At 38.1% G+C, this 17,050-nt stretch overlaps 1 protein-coding gene across 6 annotated transcripts; it reads left to right on the top strand.

The window, feature by feature from the left end:
* The first annotated feature begins 171 nt into the window (after positions 1-171).
* On the top strand, positions 172-15,494 carry LOC149043532 (mitofusin-2-like). Of its 6 annotated transcripts, XR_016187901.1 has the most exons (21): positions 172-720; positions 927-1,394; positions 2,354-2,596; positions 3,139-3,221; positions 5,682-5,720; positions 6,107-6,215; positions 6,417-6,524; positions 6,939-7,046; positions 7,213-7,258; positions 7,368-7,438; positions 7,951-8,072; positions 8,173-8,299; positions 9,727-9,831; positions 9,929-10,031; positions 10,886-10,946; positions 11,407-11,563; positions 12,148-12,255; positions 12,741-12,937; positions 13,293-13,368; positions 14,031-14,165; positions 14,679-15,494. XR_016187901.1 is itself a non-coding variant. In XM_089210318.1 (20 exons), the coding sequence occupies exons 2-20, from the start codon at positions 1,251-1,253 to the stop codon at positions 14,752-14,754; spliced, it is 2,142 nt and encodes a 713-aa protein (XP_089066444.1). In that variant the 5' UTR covers positions 172-720; positions 927-1,250; the 3' UTR covers positions 14,755-15,494. The 6 variants fall into 6 exon arrangements, 4 of the variants coding, with proteins under 4 accessions (XP_089066444.1, XP_089066447.1, XP_089066446.1 ...); XR_016187902.1 differs by lacking the exon at positions 13,293-13,368 and having other exon boundaries at positions 12,640-12,937; XM_089210318.1 differs by lacking the exon at positions 13,293-13,368.
* Positions 15,495-17,050: the final 1,556 nt, after the last annotated feature.

Here is a 17,050-nt window from a genome sequence, read left to right as displayed (position 1 = left end):
CAGTTTCTAACACTCTTTCTTACGTGATATTTCTCAAGTCCAGACCGAACCATCAAAAACTCCGGTTGATTTCTTATATTAAAATGTTCGAAAGCATAGAAATGTAAAAACATCTGGTACTTTTTGATTTTCTTCGCCTGAGTGACTTCAAACTTTTTTTGATTTTGCTAGCGTGACAACAGAATTATGCAAATTACCTGTTGAGCAAACTCCGACCGATTCGAAAGGTGTAGTCTCGCCCATGCGCAGCCAAAACACAATGGAATCGATGTGGTTATTTGAGTGATTCCTGATGGTCGACAACACGGCAAGATGGACAAGACGGCAAGATGTACAAGACGAAGTAGAATGAAGGCAACCAAAGCTTAACTGACTATCGCGGTTTTGAGTAATGGAACTTGCTCAAGTATGACAAATAGGCGAATTAGATGAAAAGTAGAAACGCTGTTTGGGTAGCGGCTCATTCTGGTATGGAAATAGTCCTTTGAAGCAAGCCTTGAACATACAAAATGGTTTGCCATGTTCATGGTGACTTGGGTTACTTGGTAGTTTTGGTGCGAGGACAGGATTTCGTTATGCGTCCAAACTTGAACTTTACGTTTTGATTCTCTCTGTGTCATGGCCACTGTAAGTTATTTCCCCTCGCAGTGTTGTTTTCACTGTCAAGTTGTGGAAGATGTTAAAGAGGAGCACTACGTTCAGATGGATAAAGCTAAGGGGGTAAGTTTCTAAAGAAACTGTGGTGCTGCGTCGGTGGGAGAGTATAACAGGTAATTTAGTGTTAAAAACTGAGTTGAAAACGTAAATAGGCCACCGTAAAGGATAAAAAAGCTGAAGTTTCGAGCGTTAGCTCTTCGTCTGACGTAGCTTATCATAGCGAGTCATGATGATTACATCTCTTCACAAATATCTTTATTTCTCAACAGAAATACATCCTCGCCTTCTTTTGGTCGCCATTTTTAAATATCCTGACAATACACAAGAAAGGGGTATCAAGCCGAAGAAAGTAACTCTTTCGTTGAAAAATGTTCTTTTTTGGTTTGTCTCGACTATGTTGTCGACCATCAATCTTATATCGTTGAGTTTAGTTACCAGTCTCCCACGGTCGCATAGCCGCGGAACCATAGTCTTGCCATGGATGATGACTGGTGACTGGATGATGTTTTCCGCCGTAAGGTTTTCGTGTAGAGGCGAACACAAGGAATTTATCGTCTCAGTTTAAGCTAGCTAAATCTTTTCGAGGTGGCGGAATGCACAATTTCGTACAAGCGAAGCAGGAGATAAACGCCATATTCGGACACCTCACAAAGTATCTTGAAGCCTGTGACGAATTCTTAGCTGACTACAAAATAGCTTTTGAAGATGAGCGAGACATCGATAAATTTTCAAGGGAGGTAAGATTGTCGATTATCGCGTTCAAGCGCCATGATAATGATGAGAATTGGTAAATTAAATATTGTGAAACCGGTGTATATCATACAACCTTTTGACTGTTTTTAATGTTTTTTTATATGTATTTTGTTATCACTTCAAAGCTACCTTGATTGATACTTCGATAAAATACTGTCTTTAATTAACTTTGCAATGTTGTTATATTTACAATATTGTTTAAAATTTGTACATACACCATTCAGGATTTTCATGGATTAAGCTTTCAGATAGATTGCACAATAATTGGTCAGTGCAAAATACAGACTGCAGACTGCAGACCAGGGGTAAAATGTAAACTTGTTTCTATAAGAACCAACCATTTATGACTATGTTTACTATGACTTTGTTGAGAGGTTTTTAATTGGACCCCTATCTCACACCCACAAATTTGCACTAAATTTAAGGGACTTGTCCACCTAGCTTCACAGCACAAAACATAGGTACAAGAAATAGGTTTTTAATGTCCAGTAATTGAAATTGCTGATGTTTAATGAAAGTCTATCACTACTACTATCAAGGGCAAACAAAGTATATACAAGTTCCATGTATGCTAAAGCTACCTAACGTTGCTCCACAGAACTGTTTGTTCCTTAACAAGGGAAATGTATTTAGCTTGCTGTGAACTGCATATTCAAACACTAATGTTTCTAATTGTTCTTACCTTAAAACAATATATCAATGCCAAAACCATCTAAGGAAGTGAAGTTCAAGAAATCAATCACCATGACAATTATTGCTAACCTCTAAGACAACAATTTTGCAATCTCATTTATGGACACTGTGACTTAAGTTCTTTGTAAAACCTTAATTAAGGTGCATCTCACTCTATGCACACTCTAGGTACCTGCACTGTCACTGTCAATTTTTTAATGTAATTAATTCTTATTAAGTCAGTACTGATTATTGCATTTCTCTCTCACAGGTGTCAGGCTTTCTGGCTCAGGTTTCAAGCATCTCAGAGATAATATCAAGGGATCAGATGAAGGTGGCATTCTTTGGACGAACCAGCAATGGAAAGAGCACTACAGTAAACACCATGCTACAAGATAAGATCTTACCAACAGGAATGGGCCATACTACAAATTGTTTTCTCAGTGTACATGGTTCAGATTTACCAGATCCGTATATCTTGCTTCCAGGGAGTGATGACAAAAAGGATGTGAAGGTATGTCTTAAAAATTATTGTTAAGTTTCTCCTTTGTAATAATTATTTGTACCACATTTTCTTGATTAAGCAACCAGTGCATTTATTTCAAACTTTGCCTGGTGAATCTGGTGTTTATAAACATCAGGCTGGTGTTTTAATCTGGGTTTGGTGAGTCAACTTTTCATAATATCCATATTTCAAGACTGACAGGTAGTTGGTTAGGAAAACATGATTTTTCTCTTTCAAACTGTCACTTAGTCTTGGTTAATAGCTTGTATTTGATCATTATAGCCTGACAGCAGATAAAGGCCTAAACCTCGATCAATTACTCATGCCGTTTAATTCTAAACTAGCACTATTTCTTTGGTGTTTATGTAGTTTTAACAATTAATTTTGGTTTGACATTCAATTTAGACAACATTAATGGTACTTAAACTATTTTAAAGCATAAATATACTCATGGACTAGATTAAATAATACTCCAATTGATGTATGCTATAAGTTAATGAAAAGTTAAAAATCATGATAATTACATACTTTTCTTTTTGGTATCAAAACAGTTATTAGGTCAACTTGCCCATGCCTTGTGCAAAGAAAAGCTTGATCCTAGCAGTCTTATTCAAGTGTTCTGGCCAAAGTCCAGGTTTGATTTTGTTTTGTAATTTTTACATCATTCATATGTACTCACAGGTAACTGTTGTCCCTGTCAATCAAAGTGCATGTACAATTCAACCTTACAAACTTTATTCATTAGTTGTAAAAGTAGAATGTAGTTCCCTTTGTTGTACATGAATTGTTCTTGTCCAAGTTTTTTCCAAAGAGGTTAAGTTTGTCAACATTTTTTGGCTTCAAATTAATTCTGTGATTATGTGTTGGACTTATCATAACATATCTGATTGGTCAAGAGCATTTAATCAATATACAAAAGCAGAGGAAGTTGATAAGATAACCCAACATTTTATTTATCATTTGGAGTTTATAGTCTGCCTTAAGTGTCCAAGCCCTTACCTTATTTCTTCACCTATAAGCTGAGACCCTAAAAGTTAGAGACCTTTCAACAGACTTGTGTTGTCCTAAAGGAAAAGCAAAACCATCGGCTATAAGTTGTAATTCTTGATTGTAACAGGTCATTTGAGGAAGTGAACCTCATGGAAAAATTTGGAAATGGCTCAATGAACACAAAAGCTAATGGATGAGAATAAACACTAAGAAAAAAAAGCGAATCAGTGAAGATGTTAATACTACTACATGACTGCAGAAACACAACAATATTCTCTGTTACTGTGACCTGACAAACATTTCAATAGAGAATCTCTTTCATCACTGTTATTTTTCTCATCATGCCAAAAGCATGCCACTCTTTGTATACTACGGCTTTCAAGATAAAAGTTATCACAGAGGCTGAAGCTGTAAAAAATTTAGTTTGCCATTTGAGCATTTTGCTTATGTCAACATTGACACGCTCCAGGGCACTCGTCACAAACAATACAATTAGGAAATTCAATGACTAGCACTATCGCGCAACAGATCACACCGCTTGCTAACTGTTTAGGACACAGAAAAAGATTCAAATCTCGACAAAGTTTCAACAAAAACACAAATAATGAATGGAAATTGAAAATAAATTTATGAGCTTTACATTTTGAGATTGTTCTATAAGTCAGGAATTATGATTCACACAATGAATTGAAAATGGTGTGTCTTTCCAAAGCTTTAACGCGTGACGCATAAAATGGCAAACACTTTCGTTGATTTTAAGAAATATTTAACACCAATTTGCAGGATTTTAATAGCCACTTTGCTTAAAAAGGAACCATTTTCATTATCTGCAAAGTCTTGCAATTATAAACAAAGCCTCAGTTGGCCAAAACAGGAAAACAGTGAATAGTGAAGCCAACATGTGATGCCATGTTTTTGTTGCTAACTTTACAATTCGGCTCCAATTCAATATTTTTACAGATCCTTTATTCTACCTCTGTTTAGTCCAAAACCATCTTAACCCATTTGTAACAATGTGGAATGTCTCAAGCAGATCTAATGATTGTGTGCCGAGAAATTCTTAAAAGATTTGAGCAGATCCGTGATTTTTCAATTTGCGTGTGACAAGTGTGCTACTGATCAGAAGAGACCAGGTGGTTATTTTTTCTGGCAAGCTTAAGATGTCTGCAAAAATGGGCTATTTCACTCCCAAGTGTCCCAAATTAGATGAGCAAGTGATGGAGGGGTTTTCACTGCAGAGAGACCAAATATTTCATTTGTAATGTGAAATGAGAAGAGTTTTTGCTGAGTGAGATCGTCTCTCAATGCGTGGGAAGCAAAGAATCTGATATGTGGTCAGAAATATGTTGTTGTCCTGACAATTTTAAAGCATGTCACATAAAGAGTGCTGCAGTCATGGAATTTGTAGTCCTCTCGCATCATCATTAAATTTTACTTGTTTTTGAATTCCAAACCCTTGGCTATAAGCCAAACACCATTTCTTGTGAAAAAATCTCCCAAACTTTTGTGTCAAATACTGAAAATATCACTCAGCTTATAAGTGAAGAAATATGGTACTCCATGAAGTGTTCTCAAACTTTTGCAAACCCAGAGAAATGTGTCTTCTTTTCCTGATTGTTTAAAAAAAATGTGTAATCAAAATTCAGTTTTTACATGATTTCATAAATTATTAGGCATTGTGTCTTTGTAATCTGCCTCAGCCTTCGGTTTTGGCAGATAACTTAAAACTCAGCTTTGGTAATTCAAGTTATCATGCTCAACTTCCTTGTTTAATACACATACAGTATTAAAGTATAAAGCTGTGTCTTTGGTTTTTTGATGAGTGTCCAGTGCATGAAATTAATTTTTTTTTCTGATAACCACTTGGCTCCTAAATTTTTCAAAGTGGGATTCAATTCCAAAAAAGTTGAAATGCACTTCTAGTATTGAAAAGCTCTCAGATAGATTGCCTCTTGTGTCTTAAGAAGATGTAAAAACTTTCCACACACAATACACGTTCTAGATTATGCATTCCATATTACATCAGAGGGTTTGTATCATTACGATAAAGTGTTACCTGTACATTGTCATCACTTGTGATGGTTTCAAATTTTTTCAACTTCAGATGTAAAATGTTGTCAAAGGATGTTGTTTTGGTGGATAGGTAAGCAAAATACAAGTGATTAAATGTACTGTATAAGTAACCTTGCGAGCCCTAAGAATTAAATTTCTCCTTACAGTTTCACTCCTGATTTACACATTAAGATCACAAGAATTAAAAGAAATGATCACCAACTAAAGAAGCTCTGGACTGTTTGGCAAATTGTATTTGTCTACACCTTAGGGAATGTATAGAGGACAGCTAGGAGAATATGCATACCTATGTTAGAGTGTGAAGGTTTAAGAAGAACAAAAAGACAAAAGATCAAGAAAACATTGAAGACAATAGGTTAATAAGGCATTGCTCTATTGTGACATGTTCTGTGTATTCTACACCAAGAGGAAGCCTGAAATTGCAATGTAAATATTCACAGACAACTGTTATTTTAGTCCTGGTATAGATGTGAACCATGATCTTGATCTGTGGATAGATAAGCACTGTTTGGATGCTGATGTGTTTGTCCTGGTTGTTAACGCGGAGTCAACGCTTACAGATGCGGTATGTTCATGACCATTCATGTGCTATGTGTTAATTTAAGATACATCACATACAAACTTATAATTTGATTGAATTTTTTTTAACTTTCAGTTGCTTTAAAATGTGACTTGTTACAGGACAAATTTATCTAATGTGGTAGCATTCATAGAGGTAACCTTCCCATGCTTTTGTAGTTTCTCATTTGTCCCTTGTCATTTGCAGGAGAAAAAATTTTTTCGGAAAGTGAATCAGCGTCTTTCAAGACCAAACATCTTCATTCTAAATAACAGATGGGATGCGACTGCATTGGAACCTGATATGATGGAGCTGGTTAGTAAGCACTTATTTGTTCTTGATAGCCATTCAAATTTGAAATCAAAAGATGTCAAAAATGGAATCAAAACACAACATTGGAGTTGCCTTTCATTTCAAACACTCTTTCCATAAGAAATTGCTGCTGGAAAAAAGTAATGATAGATTCATAGTGGGAGCAGGGGGGGAGATTCATAGTGGGAGCAGGGGGGGAGATTCATAGTGGGGGGTGGAGGGGGGCTTAGATAGATGGGAAGGATTAAGGTATGATGATGGATGGGATAACAAACCACTCATCCCACCTTCTCCCATCCACCTGGACAACAACTCCTTTCCCCTTCCCTCCCCTCCCTCCCCTCCCTCCCCTCCCCCCACTTTCAGATGATAGTGATAAAGTGTGAGTTTTAAATTTTTTTTACCTGGTTTCTTAAGGTGAAACATCAACATCTCACTGGAAGCATCAGTTTTCTTGTTGATGAGCTTCAGTGTGTAGACAAAGGACAGGCAGAAGACAGAGTGTTTTTTGTCTCAGCTAAAGAGGTAAACTGCTGGATATTATATATCAGGGTTTACAAGGACCAATTGCAAATAACTTTGAACAAGTCTTCAAGTTTTGTTACTGCTAAGTAAAGAGGCATTTGATACAGGACACACCTCTTCATTGATTTATTTTCCCACTTTCTTTTCCTGTTTCTGTTTTACCCAGACCTTAATGACTAGAATTCAGAATCACCAAGGAATGCCTCAAGGAGGTATGTGGCTGATCAAAATGTGCATTCTCTTGAGACAGCATGGACAAACTGTTAAAAAGTAAGATTTTATATTAAATCAAGTAACTAGCATTGCCATGTTGTTTTTCAGTTGGTGCCATTCATGTTGAAGGATTTCCTGCTCGACAGTTGGAGTTTGAGAACTTTGAACACAAATTTGAGGTATTGTAGCTGCTGTTCAGGCTTACAATCCAGCATAGTTTTTAGGTAGCCAGAAGTCTGTCAGCAGATCACTTACAAACCAAAAGATGATCAGCAAAAACATTTTGATGATTGCAATGTTGAAATTAATGGCATTCTTATTCAAGGAGTACAAACTTGCTAATGGTAATGTCGCCCATTAAAGCTAATTACAGGTGGTTTACCATCGCCTGAAAGACCCCTAACTGTTATATGTTTAGCACTGAAAGGGGCCTCCTGACCCCTTTACCTGGGAACTACCACCTTCAACACCATAGGCAGCTGCTCATGGAAAATGTTATTGAAACCCCTGGGTCTATTGTGTGTTAAATTATTGGTAAGAGCCAGGCAAAGGTTGCTTCCACAGATTCGTGATGTATATGTTAGTTAATGTACTTTTTCCATTTAAAGTTAAACACATGTGCCTGTCAAGAGTTTGTGTCAATTAATTACTCTCACTTCACAATAGAAATTTTACATTCTTGATTTTATAGGAGTGCATTACCAAGTCAGCCATTCAAACCAAGTTTGAATCTCATGCAGTCAGTGGATTGAAAATTGCAAACACATTAAAGGTTCTTATGGAACAAAGAGTGGATTCTGCATCTCAGCAAAGGTAAGAAAGAGACAGATAATTTTTTCATTTTGCTTAATGATTGTGATTTGAGTTAATTGTCAGTTTTGCTGAATTCATAGTTATGGTCTATTTTGCTCAGATCTAAACTGGAGGAAATCAAGAAGAAGCAAGAGAATAGACTGGAGTATGTGAAGGAACAGCTGAGAATTTATACAAGTGACACTGAACGCCAGATCAAGGAAATCACCTCTAAAGTTCAGAGTCAGGTAATAAAATAACTACTTAAATGTTATTTAGGAGGCACAAGTTTAAAACTTGTGGTTTATTCTGTCTTGAATTACAGTAATTTCAAGTTTTTCACAATGTAAGGTTTCAGAACAGGAAGATCAAAAGGTATGTAATCAAATGGATGCCTTTTTTTGACATGCTTCTCAGATGCTTGTCAGGTGCCTTTGATATGCATATCAAATTTACTTTGAAGTGTGTGGTAAAATCTTATCAAGAGTTTACCTTAATTTTACTGCTGTAGTGCCTGAGTACACACAGATATGCACCTAATTTGTAATAAGTATGATGACCTATAGTAATGTTATGATATAATCTAACCTACAGAAAAACACTACAATCCCACAAACTCTACTAATTTATTAAACAGCGAGTGATGTTCTTAACAAGGAGCTAATCCTAAAAGCAGTACAGTACTTATCGTTAATAAACTTAATTAAGCCCACCACAGTCTATATCCTAGCTCATCACCAATACAATCTCACTGCTGTCTCCAAAGGTCCCTGAAATGAGCTATGTTCCACAGTAACTCTCTCTCTCTCGGTATAGCTTTCAAAACAGTTGTCGCTCCAACAACAACAACTACCCCTACTACTACATGAGTCTTTTTATATCTTAACAAAGTGTTCTGGAGCATTCCAGAAGCTTACAGAAGAACTATTTTAGTAGTATTACGTAATAAGTGCGTGACTTGATGAAATGTTGTGGAAGTTCTATGGTATGCAAGTCAGCATGACTAAGCAGTCTGGAGATCTTTAGAAGCTTATATTTTTTAAGTTACATATAAGAGTAGTGTGGATGAACACAAATCAGAACACAACCTTACAGAACTAAACTGTCGGAGCTTTTTGCAATTTCCACACCCAGAGTATTGCTACTCCCCCCTGAAATGGAAAGCCAGTCCATCCCATGCTACCCGTCCCCCACCCTGACAGCAGTTCTTCATGTTTTCCCAATCCCTAGTTTGTATCCATTTTTACTCTTAGGCCTTTCCGCCAGCGGACAAAACTAGAATTGTCCCCAAAAAACCAAAGGACAACTTTTGTCAAATTTCAAAGCCGTCAGACTCCGTCAGCGCCTGATCAGTTCATAAGACCGGCCTGCAAAGGATTCCACCTTCCATTTCCAAGATTTATTCTAAGTCGTTTTAAAATTTTTAGAAACCCTGAGTGTTGCAATAAAAGACATTTTGTGCCTTTCTAGTTAACTGATTTCAGTTCAATAACACGCTGGTCGTAGCTTTTACGACAGATGAATGACAAGTTTATCACGGTTTTGTTTATTTGGTCGGTTTTGTCCAGTTTTTACCTAGGACAAATTCTTTTGGCGTTGGGTTTGAAGATTTGTCCCCTTCGGCCAATGAGAAAGTCTGATGTTGCTAACTCGACAAAATTTTTCCTTTCTTTAGGTGACTGAGGCTATGACAGAAGAGATTGGTCGACTGGACGTGCTGGTGAATGAGTTCGATCATCCATTCCATCCTCATCCTAAGTTCCTCGAAACATACAAAAAGGTGAAAATTACATGTGTAAACAGTTTTGTTGCCGAGCAACAGCTGCAATGGAAGAATAATCTGAAATTGAACACTTTATCACTCATAATGTCAATAGGAGCTGTGCAATCACATAAAGAGTGACTTGGGAAGGAATATGGCGGCTTGTTGTTCAACTTTTCAAACTCAGGTGATTTGTGAGGCACAAAAAGAAATGGCAGGTCAGTGTTCAGGAACTACTCTATGTTACATGAATGATGTGTGAACATGCATGTTACGTAAGCCTAAAAATTCTTGAATGAGTATATAGTGAATTGCCGGAATTCTCTGAAGAAGTACCTTTGAAAAACAGCTTGCATCAGTTTACAGAACTGGTCTAGCTAAAACCTTCCATGTCTTCCGCCACTGTGATCTTTCTGATCGTAGGTCACTCTCGCATTTTGCACAAGGATTTTGATAGCTAGTTGTCAAACCTGTCAATTTCATCACGCCGCACCAATCAGAAGTGCCATTCGTGGGCAAACAGATTTTTCAAAAGCTTGGATTCGCTTGCGAGCCTTCCTTCCTCTCCCGACCCCGACCCCAAACCCATCCTGCGACTCTTTTACTCTCGTTCCGCGCATTTCGCGCGGTTAGGATATTAAAAAGTTCATCTCTCCTACTGGAACGCTTGTTACGGAAGCAATGCATCAGGGTAACAAAATAACTGAGGTAGAGTAATAACTGAAGGTCAACTGAAGTCACTTATATGTAAAGGAAAAAGAAGACGGGGGGGGGGGGGGAAGGATTTAGGAGAGGATCACATTGTTTCAGAGGGGGAAAGGAAGGGCGGGGGGTTCAGTCATCATCGACAGAGTATAAAGTGGGACTGTTGAGAATTGACTACCAACACTAATTTACTGCCAACGAGGGGGGGGGGGGAGGAAATCATAAGAATATTATAGGGCCTTATTGGGGGAACTAGTAAATTTTATCGTGATAAGACCGACATCCTCCGACCCCCACCCCCATCCCCTCAGATGATATCTAATGACTGGTCCCTTAAGTACATATAAATATATTTTTCTTTTCCCAGATCGCCTTCGTAGTCTTCTGCCCGAAACACCAGAGGTATCTCTTGAGCCCGGCACCCCAGCGTGAGTATTGTGTCCCTTAACCCGTTAACCCTTTACACACTAACATCCACATGCATATTCTCCATACTGTTCTCTATACATATCCTAAGGTGCTGACAAGGAGAATTTGTTTAACAATCAAGAGCTTCTTTAGTTGGTGATCATTTCCTTTATTCTCATAACCTCAATGTTTGTTTTAGGGGTGATACTGATATGAGAAATTAGTTGCTAATCACTCTCAGGGGTTAAAGGGTTTGAATGCATTCTGTTCATGGGCGTTCATCTTCTTCATTCTCGTAACCTGGACGTTTGACTCTCCGGTGATATTGTAAGGAGAAATTAGATGCTGATCAAGGGTTAAGATCTACTGACATCAAGACTGTTGGCTTTAGGAAACCAGGAAGCAGACACTCAAGAGGGGAAACGATTAAATATCCGTTTTTGTTGTTACTAATTTCTTTATCTTGTTTGTTTATTGTAGTCTTGATTTCCAAGCGAACTTCCAACTGGATGTGCCCCGTCTGTGCACTGATTTTCGTGAAGATATCGAGTTTCGCTCCTCTCTTGGCTGGCAAGCGATTTCTAGGAAGTTCTTGGCGCCTCGTAATGCAAGACTAGCCATCGCTTTGGGAGCGAATGTAAGAATACTTCTTTAGTACTGGAACAACAAACGATGAAAAAAATTACCCTAGGCAGAGAAGAGTTAAGGTCGAAGGAGCACATGAAGAGTATTACATTGTTTACTGTAATTCTATTTCAAACGAGGAAATGGCTGAAAGACATTTCTGAGTTGTTGTTTTGATCGACAATTAACTCCTCTGCTCCATCACTCTAGCCTTCCATATTTGATAGATGTTGAGGGCTCGACCGCCTAAAACACAGTATGGATGAACTGTACTCCGGAATGATTAAAACCCGCACTTCATTTTATTTTAAGTTAGGAAAGAGAAAGAAAAAGGCGGTAGTTCTGTGGCTGATTACTATAAAATGAGTCGTAACGTTCCCAACGAAACTAAGAAAACACATGCTTTTGAAGAATATGAGAAAAAAAGAAATATAAGGAAAAATTGCTTTCAATTGGAATCGATCTTCAATCTTTTCCCTATTGAGGTGAAGTGCAATCCATTGCGCCACAGTTGTACTGAGGTTGGATGGATGTGTCGTCCCTCGATAACTTATTTTCGAACTGTAGTGGCTCATGACAACTTCGATTTTATCTAAGATTCAGCGAAAGGTGCAGAGCTTGGTACCTACCGGACCAGCTGTGGTACTAGGGTTAGCTTCACCAACGATTTCCACCGGTACACTGGCAGTCATAGTGGGAGGACTGGTAAGGTTTAAAATATTTTATTGAGTTGGAGAACCTCAACCATAAAACATAGCGGTCAAACGTCGGGCATGCGCGAGGGGATCAATTCTTGCCGGCCGTGCTTCAATTTCCCTCATAAAATTTCAAATAAAAACATAAGAAACAACAGTTGTCTTGCAAAGTAAGCGAAAGAGAATCGAAACGATTATAGAAATCTGCTAAAGGAAACAAAAGCGGGGAAAAGGAAAGAGCGAGACATTTCCAACACTAAGCTTTTTCAAGTACTGGTATCCTGTTGATTTACCAAACTTTTTTGAGCTTTACCAAAAGAAAATGCTTTTGAAACATAACTTACCGGATTGTGTGGTTGTTGGTAACTCGTGTAAGACAACTTGTATTTGACAGCCTCAGAGCGCCTCACCTCGTCATGACAACCCTCGCAACATTACAGATGTATGTATGCCTATGCGAAGCGTCCATTTCAATTCGTGTTTCTCCGACTGCAGATTTGGAAGACTGTAGGATGGTGGTTCATGGCTTTGTGTGGGGGGGTATACAGTGGAGTACATGTAATTGAGAGGGTATGTTGGACCGATGGTGCTAAAGAGAAAGCTTTCAAACGACAGTTTGTGGATTACTTTTCTGAAAAGCTTCAGGCAGAAGTCAGTGTCATTAGCGCCAAGTGCAGTGGACAAGTGCAACAGTAAGTTTGGCTGCCATGTGATTTTTGAAGCGTCTGTGATGCGATTGTTGGTTGATTTTCTTTTACCCACAAAACCTTGTGAGTAAAATTAGACGAAGTGTCATTCTTTTGACCAATTAAGTCGCACATTGTTCAAGAGTCGCAAATTTTCCCGCGGTTTACACTCGCTGTCTTGCCAATCAGACCAGGTGTCATACTTTTGACCAATCAGGTTACAGAGAATTAAACTGACGCAAATTTTCCCGCGCTTTACGCTCGGTGCCAAACATAAATTTGTTCCTCAATTGATTGTTGCCGCGTAACAGCACCATTTTTAGCCAAAACTAAAGCCATTTATCCCATTGATGCCTTTCAGCTCAAGTGACTGTCGTGTTTGCGAAAATGCTGTCATCATCTTGTTCAAACTCAAGCTCTCTAGCACATAGCAGAGGGTAAATTCACTTGACCTGAAACTTAATGTTGAAACGGTGCCATATGCTAAAAGTATGGAAGTGTTCATTGGATGGTACGAGGGTAGTAACCTAACGATTCCAGAATAGTCCATGGCTCTGATTTTGCACCCAGTGGGTATGCTATTCTGAGCATGCAAAGTCTTAGTGTCTTCACCTCTGTCATGCTATTATTTCTATGCCAAGAAAACAATGCTATTTGTTGTTAAAAGTGTTGATTCAATGGAATGTTCAGCCTGAAAACTGATTAATTCTGCAGAGGAACTTTTATACCTCAGCTGTCTTTGGTTTAACTGAATATCACGTGCTGAATAATTCCTCATACATGTTTGTTATTTTGATCATGTTATGAGGATTACTGCGTATTAATTCCACGTGTTTATAATATGTGGTGTTATCAGCGTAAACTTAAAAATTAGACCGATTCTTCACAAGTTCATTCCGGTCTTAGCTATGTTATCTTGTTACAGTGCGTGTGTCGGTTCGTTCGCTTTTAATCGCGCGGTATTTCAACGGTTTGGCGATAAGATACATAACAATGCAATAACAACTCCCCGGTTACTATAGATAAAGAAACATTTTATTTTATTTTATTTTATTTTATTTTATTTTATTTTATTTTATTTTATTTTATTTTATTTCAGAGAACTGACCTCAACCATCGCGAAGCGTGGGTCTCAGGTTCAGAGAGAAATGAAAAATTTGAAAGGAAACATCCTCGAACTGTATAAAGAAATAGAAAGGCTCAAGAAAATGGAAAATGATGCGAAAATATTAAGGTAATTCTTTCCTACGTATTGGCAATTAATTGATGACAACAGCTGAAGCAGAAACTGAGGTTTACGGAGGGAAGGGGAAGAAATTAACAGCGAAATGGGGGTGGGTTGGGGGAAAATTATTTTCTTCTGAACTCAAATGTATCATAACCTCCCTCTTCGCACTGGGTTGGTATTCTCTTTTGCTGAAGGGAACGGTGTGACATGGATAAGGGATTACTCACGGCTTCTTAAACTAGCGTTCTCAAGAAAGGATTTTGTGAAAATGATAGGAAGGGGGGGGGGGCAGTGAGAATTACCCCTTGTTCCTTCATAGACCACCATTTCATCTTAGGAAATATTTTTTTGTCAAGGGGAAGAGGATAGAGGGGATTCGAGATTACCCTCAACTCTCCCTTCACAGACAACCTCGTCATCCTAAGAAATAGGAGCATCATTTGTAATTATATAAACATTAGCATCATCAGGGAGTGTGCAGCATCAGAAGTTCTAAGTGAGCTCACTTTCTGTCCTTAGGAACGAAGCAAGTCGGTTGGAAAGCGAACTGTCCCAATTCATCACCGAATTTGGTTTGGAAAAGAGCAAGATGTGAAAGGATGGCTTCTTGCAGTCCTAAAACTTCCGAAAATATAGTCTGTAGCTTGTGTAACTAGAAAGTTTTGGTTGGTCAATGAAGATTTATGCAGCCGAGCGGTAGTTTGTTCCTTCACATTCCCGTCGTGACTGGCACGGTTCTGTCAACCAAAACTGCCGCAAAACTGTTAGTTACGCAGGCTTTATCATCCCTATCTCCTTTTTTAGGTTTTAGGGTAATTTAGTATTATCAACAAAGTTGACAACGTAATTTGTACGGGTGGCCGTCATCACCAAAATAAGTTGTTTGTAGTAAATAGAAGTGGTTTAATTGTCTTTAGGAGAACAGGTTATCTTATTTTAAGAGATTTTGTCTAAAATACAAATGAACAGTTAACGACTGCTAGGACGCATATATTTTTTCGTCTTTTTACGTCCGGCAGATGGACTGAGAAATTCACAGATTGGTCAGTCTTCATTGTGTACGTAACTATTTAGTTTTTTAGGATAATTTAGCATTGTCAACCAAGTTGACAACGTAATTTGTACGGACGGCCGTCACCGCCAAAAATACAGGCAAAATAAATAGTTTGTAATAAACCAAAATGCATGGTCTGATTGTCTTTTGGAGAACGGTTTATCTCATTTTAAGACATTTATATAAAATACAAATGGACAAGTAGCCTTTGGTGAAATGGCATTTCAGAAACTGTGTAGCCACCCTTGTTGAACTGAATCAATAAAAACATGAGTGGCCAAGTGTTTACTGATATGGTTCAGTGTCGAAAATGACAAAGTCAAGTCTTGAATGGATCGTTGTGCTGTGACATTCATTGTCATTCCAAACGGTCCAGCTTACTGTACTTTGGTTCAGTGACTTGACACAAACGGTTCAGAGTAACGCGAAATGGCTTAAATAAGCGTCAAATGGTTAATCGTAAGCCGCAATAGCTAAGTATCACATCAGTCTACCTACTGTAAAGTGAAATGGTTCAGCGTGACCCTAAATGGTTTAGCGTGACGACAAATGGTTTAGTACAAAGCGAAATGGTTCAGTGTTACAGCAATTGGTTCACGTCGAAACTGCTAAAGTTTGAAATGGAGCAGTCCATGTGGGGTCTTACGTCATAGCCCTTACGTCACTTAGATCGAATTTTGGCGCGAAATTCGCCTGAACGAGGTATTCGCAGCGCCGTCCACTCGACGTTCAACAAAGGAAAAAATTACTTCTATAGCCTCGTCTACTAGATACAGCGAGCCTTATTCTGTAAGAATCTTTTTTATATTTTAGCTTGTTAGCGAATAAATTTATACCCTACTCATCGTACCACATCAGTAAGTCAATGATATTTCGGATGACACCGTTTTTATCGAGCTGCTGAACATTTAGTAGCTTCATGATCAGTTATTGAAAATGAAAGTAAGCTTAAGCTTATATTTCACAATAATATATTTTCCTATCGTTTCAAACCATATTTTTTTTACCTTCAATTTTAATAGCTTTTTAGCCGCCTGTAAGTTGTAGTTTCGTCGTCTTAAAACAATGAATCGCTTTATCACGTTTCCTAGCGATGGTTCTTACTGTCTAGACTGTCAATGTGCTATCGCCTAAAATTATACATTTTATCTGTATTTTTGTTAATCCCTTTGTTTTAGATTCTTATTTATCTTGAGGTTGTAAAATTTATAATAGCTACGGCTTAACCATGGTGAGAATTCTCCATTTAAAGTACAGCAGATTTCACATTAAAAAGCTGAAAAGAGAAACACTGGCTTATAGCAATTTGAACTCCCAACACGAGGTCTGATAATAAGAACAAAAGATTGCTATCATTGAGAAACGCTTCACTGTTCTCGTGTAGATGATAAGAACCGAAAAGTATTTCGTCGTGAAATTTGTGGGCCATTGAATAAAATCTGCAGTAAAGCGTTAACCCCGCGTTTGCACTAACACTTGAGTTTTTAGAGGAAATTTTTTGTGGCCCTTTTCTTCGATTTTCATCTTGTGCATAATGTATTTAACACAGTTGTTTCCCATTGCAAGGCTAGGCCAGTTCACATGGGTTCAAGGCAGCAATTTGTAGCTGCACAAAAAGAGGTCCAAGCTGTTTTAGAGGCCAGTGACGATGGTCCTGTTGATGTTCAATAATGCTAATAAACCGCTCTTAATTTACATTTATGGTCATTTGACCTCTTTCGTTGTTTTTTCTGTGGCTGACGACTTTGACGATGATTTGACGACGCCATTTTCCCGCACGTGCTGTGCTCTGAGCCCACGGTAAAAGTCGCAACAAAAGAGTCGCGGAGAGAGGTCG

This window comes from Pocillopora damicornis, chromosome 6, assembly GCF_964200805.1.
Source record: "Pocillopora damicornis chromosome 6, jaPocDami1.2, whole genome shotgun sequence".
Taxonomy (NCBI): domain Eukaryota; kingdom Metazoa; phylum Cnidaria; class Anthozoa; order Scleractinia; family Pocilloporidae; genus Pocillopora; species Pocillopora damicornis.
The sequence above is the reverse complement of the archived record's forward strand: the minus strand, read 5'-3'. Positions and strand labels throughout refer to the sequence as shown.

Bases quoted from the DNA above. Each gene is read 5' to 3' on its own strand.
- LOC149043532 (XM_089210318.1), top strand. From the start codon at position 1,251: ATGCACAATTTCGTACAAGCGAAGCAGGAGATAAACGCCATATTCGGA. The intron at 1,395-2,353 runs GTAAGATTGTCG...TCTCTCTCACAG, and splicing joins TCGATAAATTTTCAAGGGAG to GTGTCAGGCTTTCTGGCTCA. The intron at 9,832-9,928 runs GTGAAAATTACA...TAATGTCAATAG, and splicing joins TCCTCGAAACATACAAAAAG to GAGCTGTGCAATCACATAAA.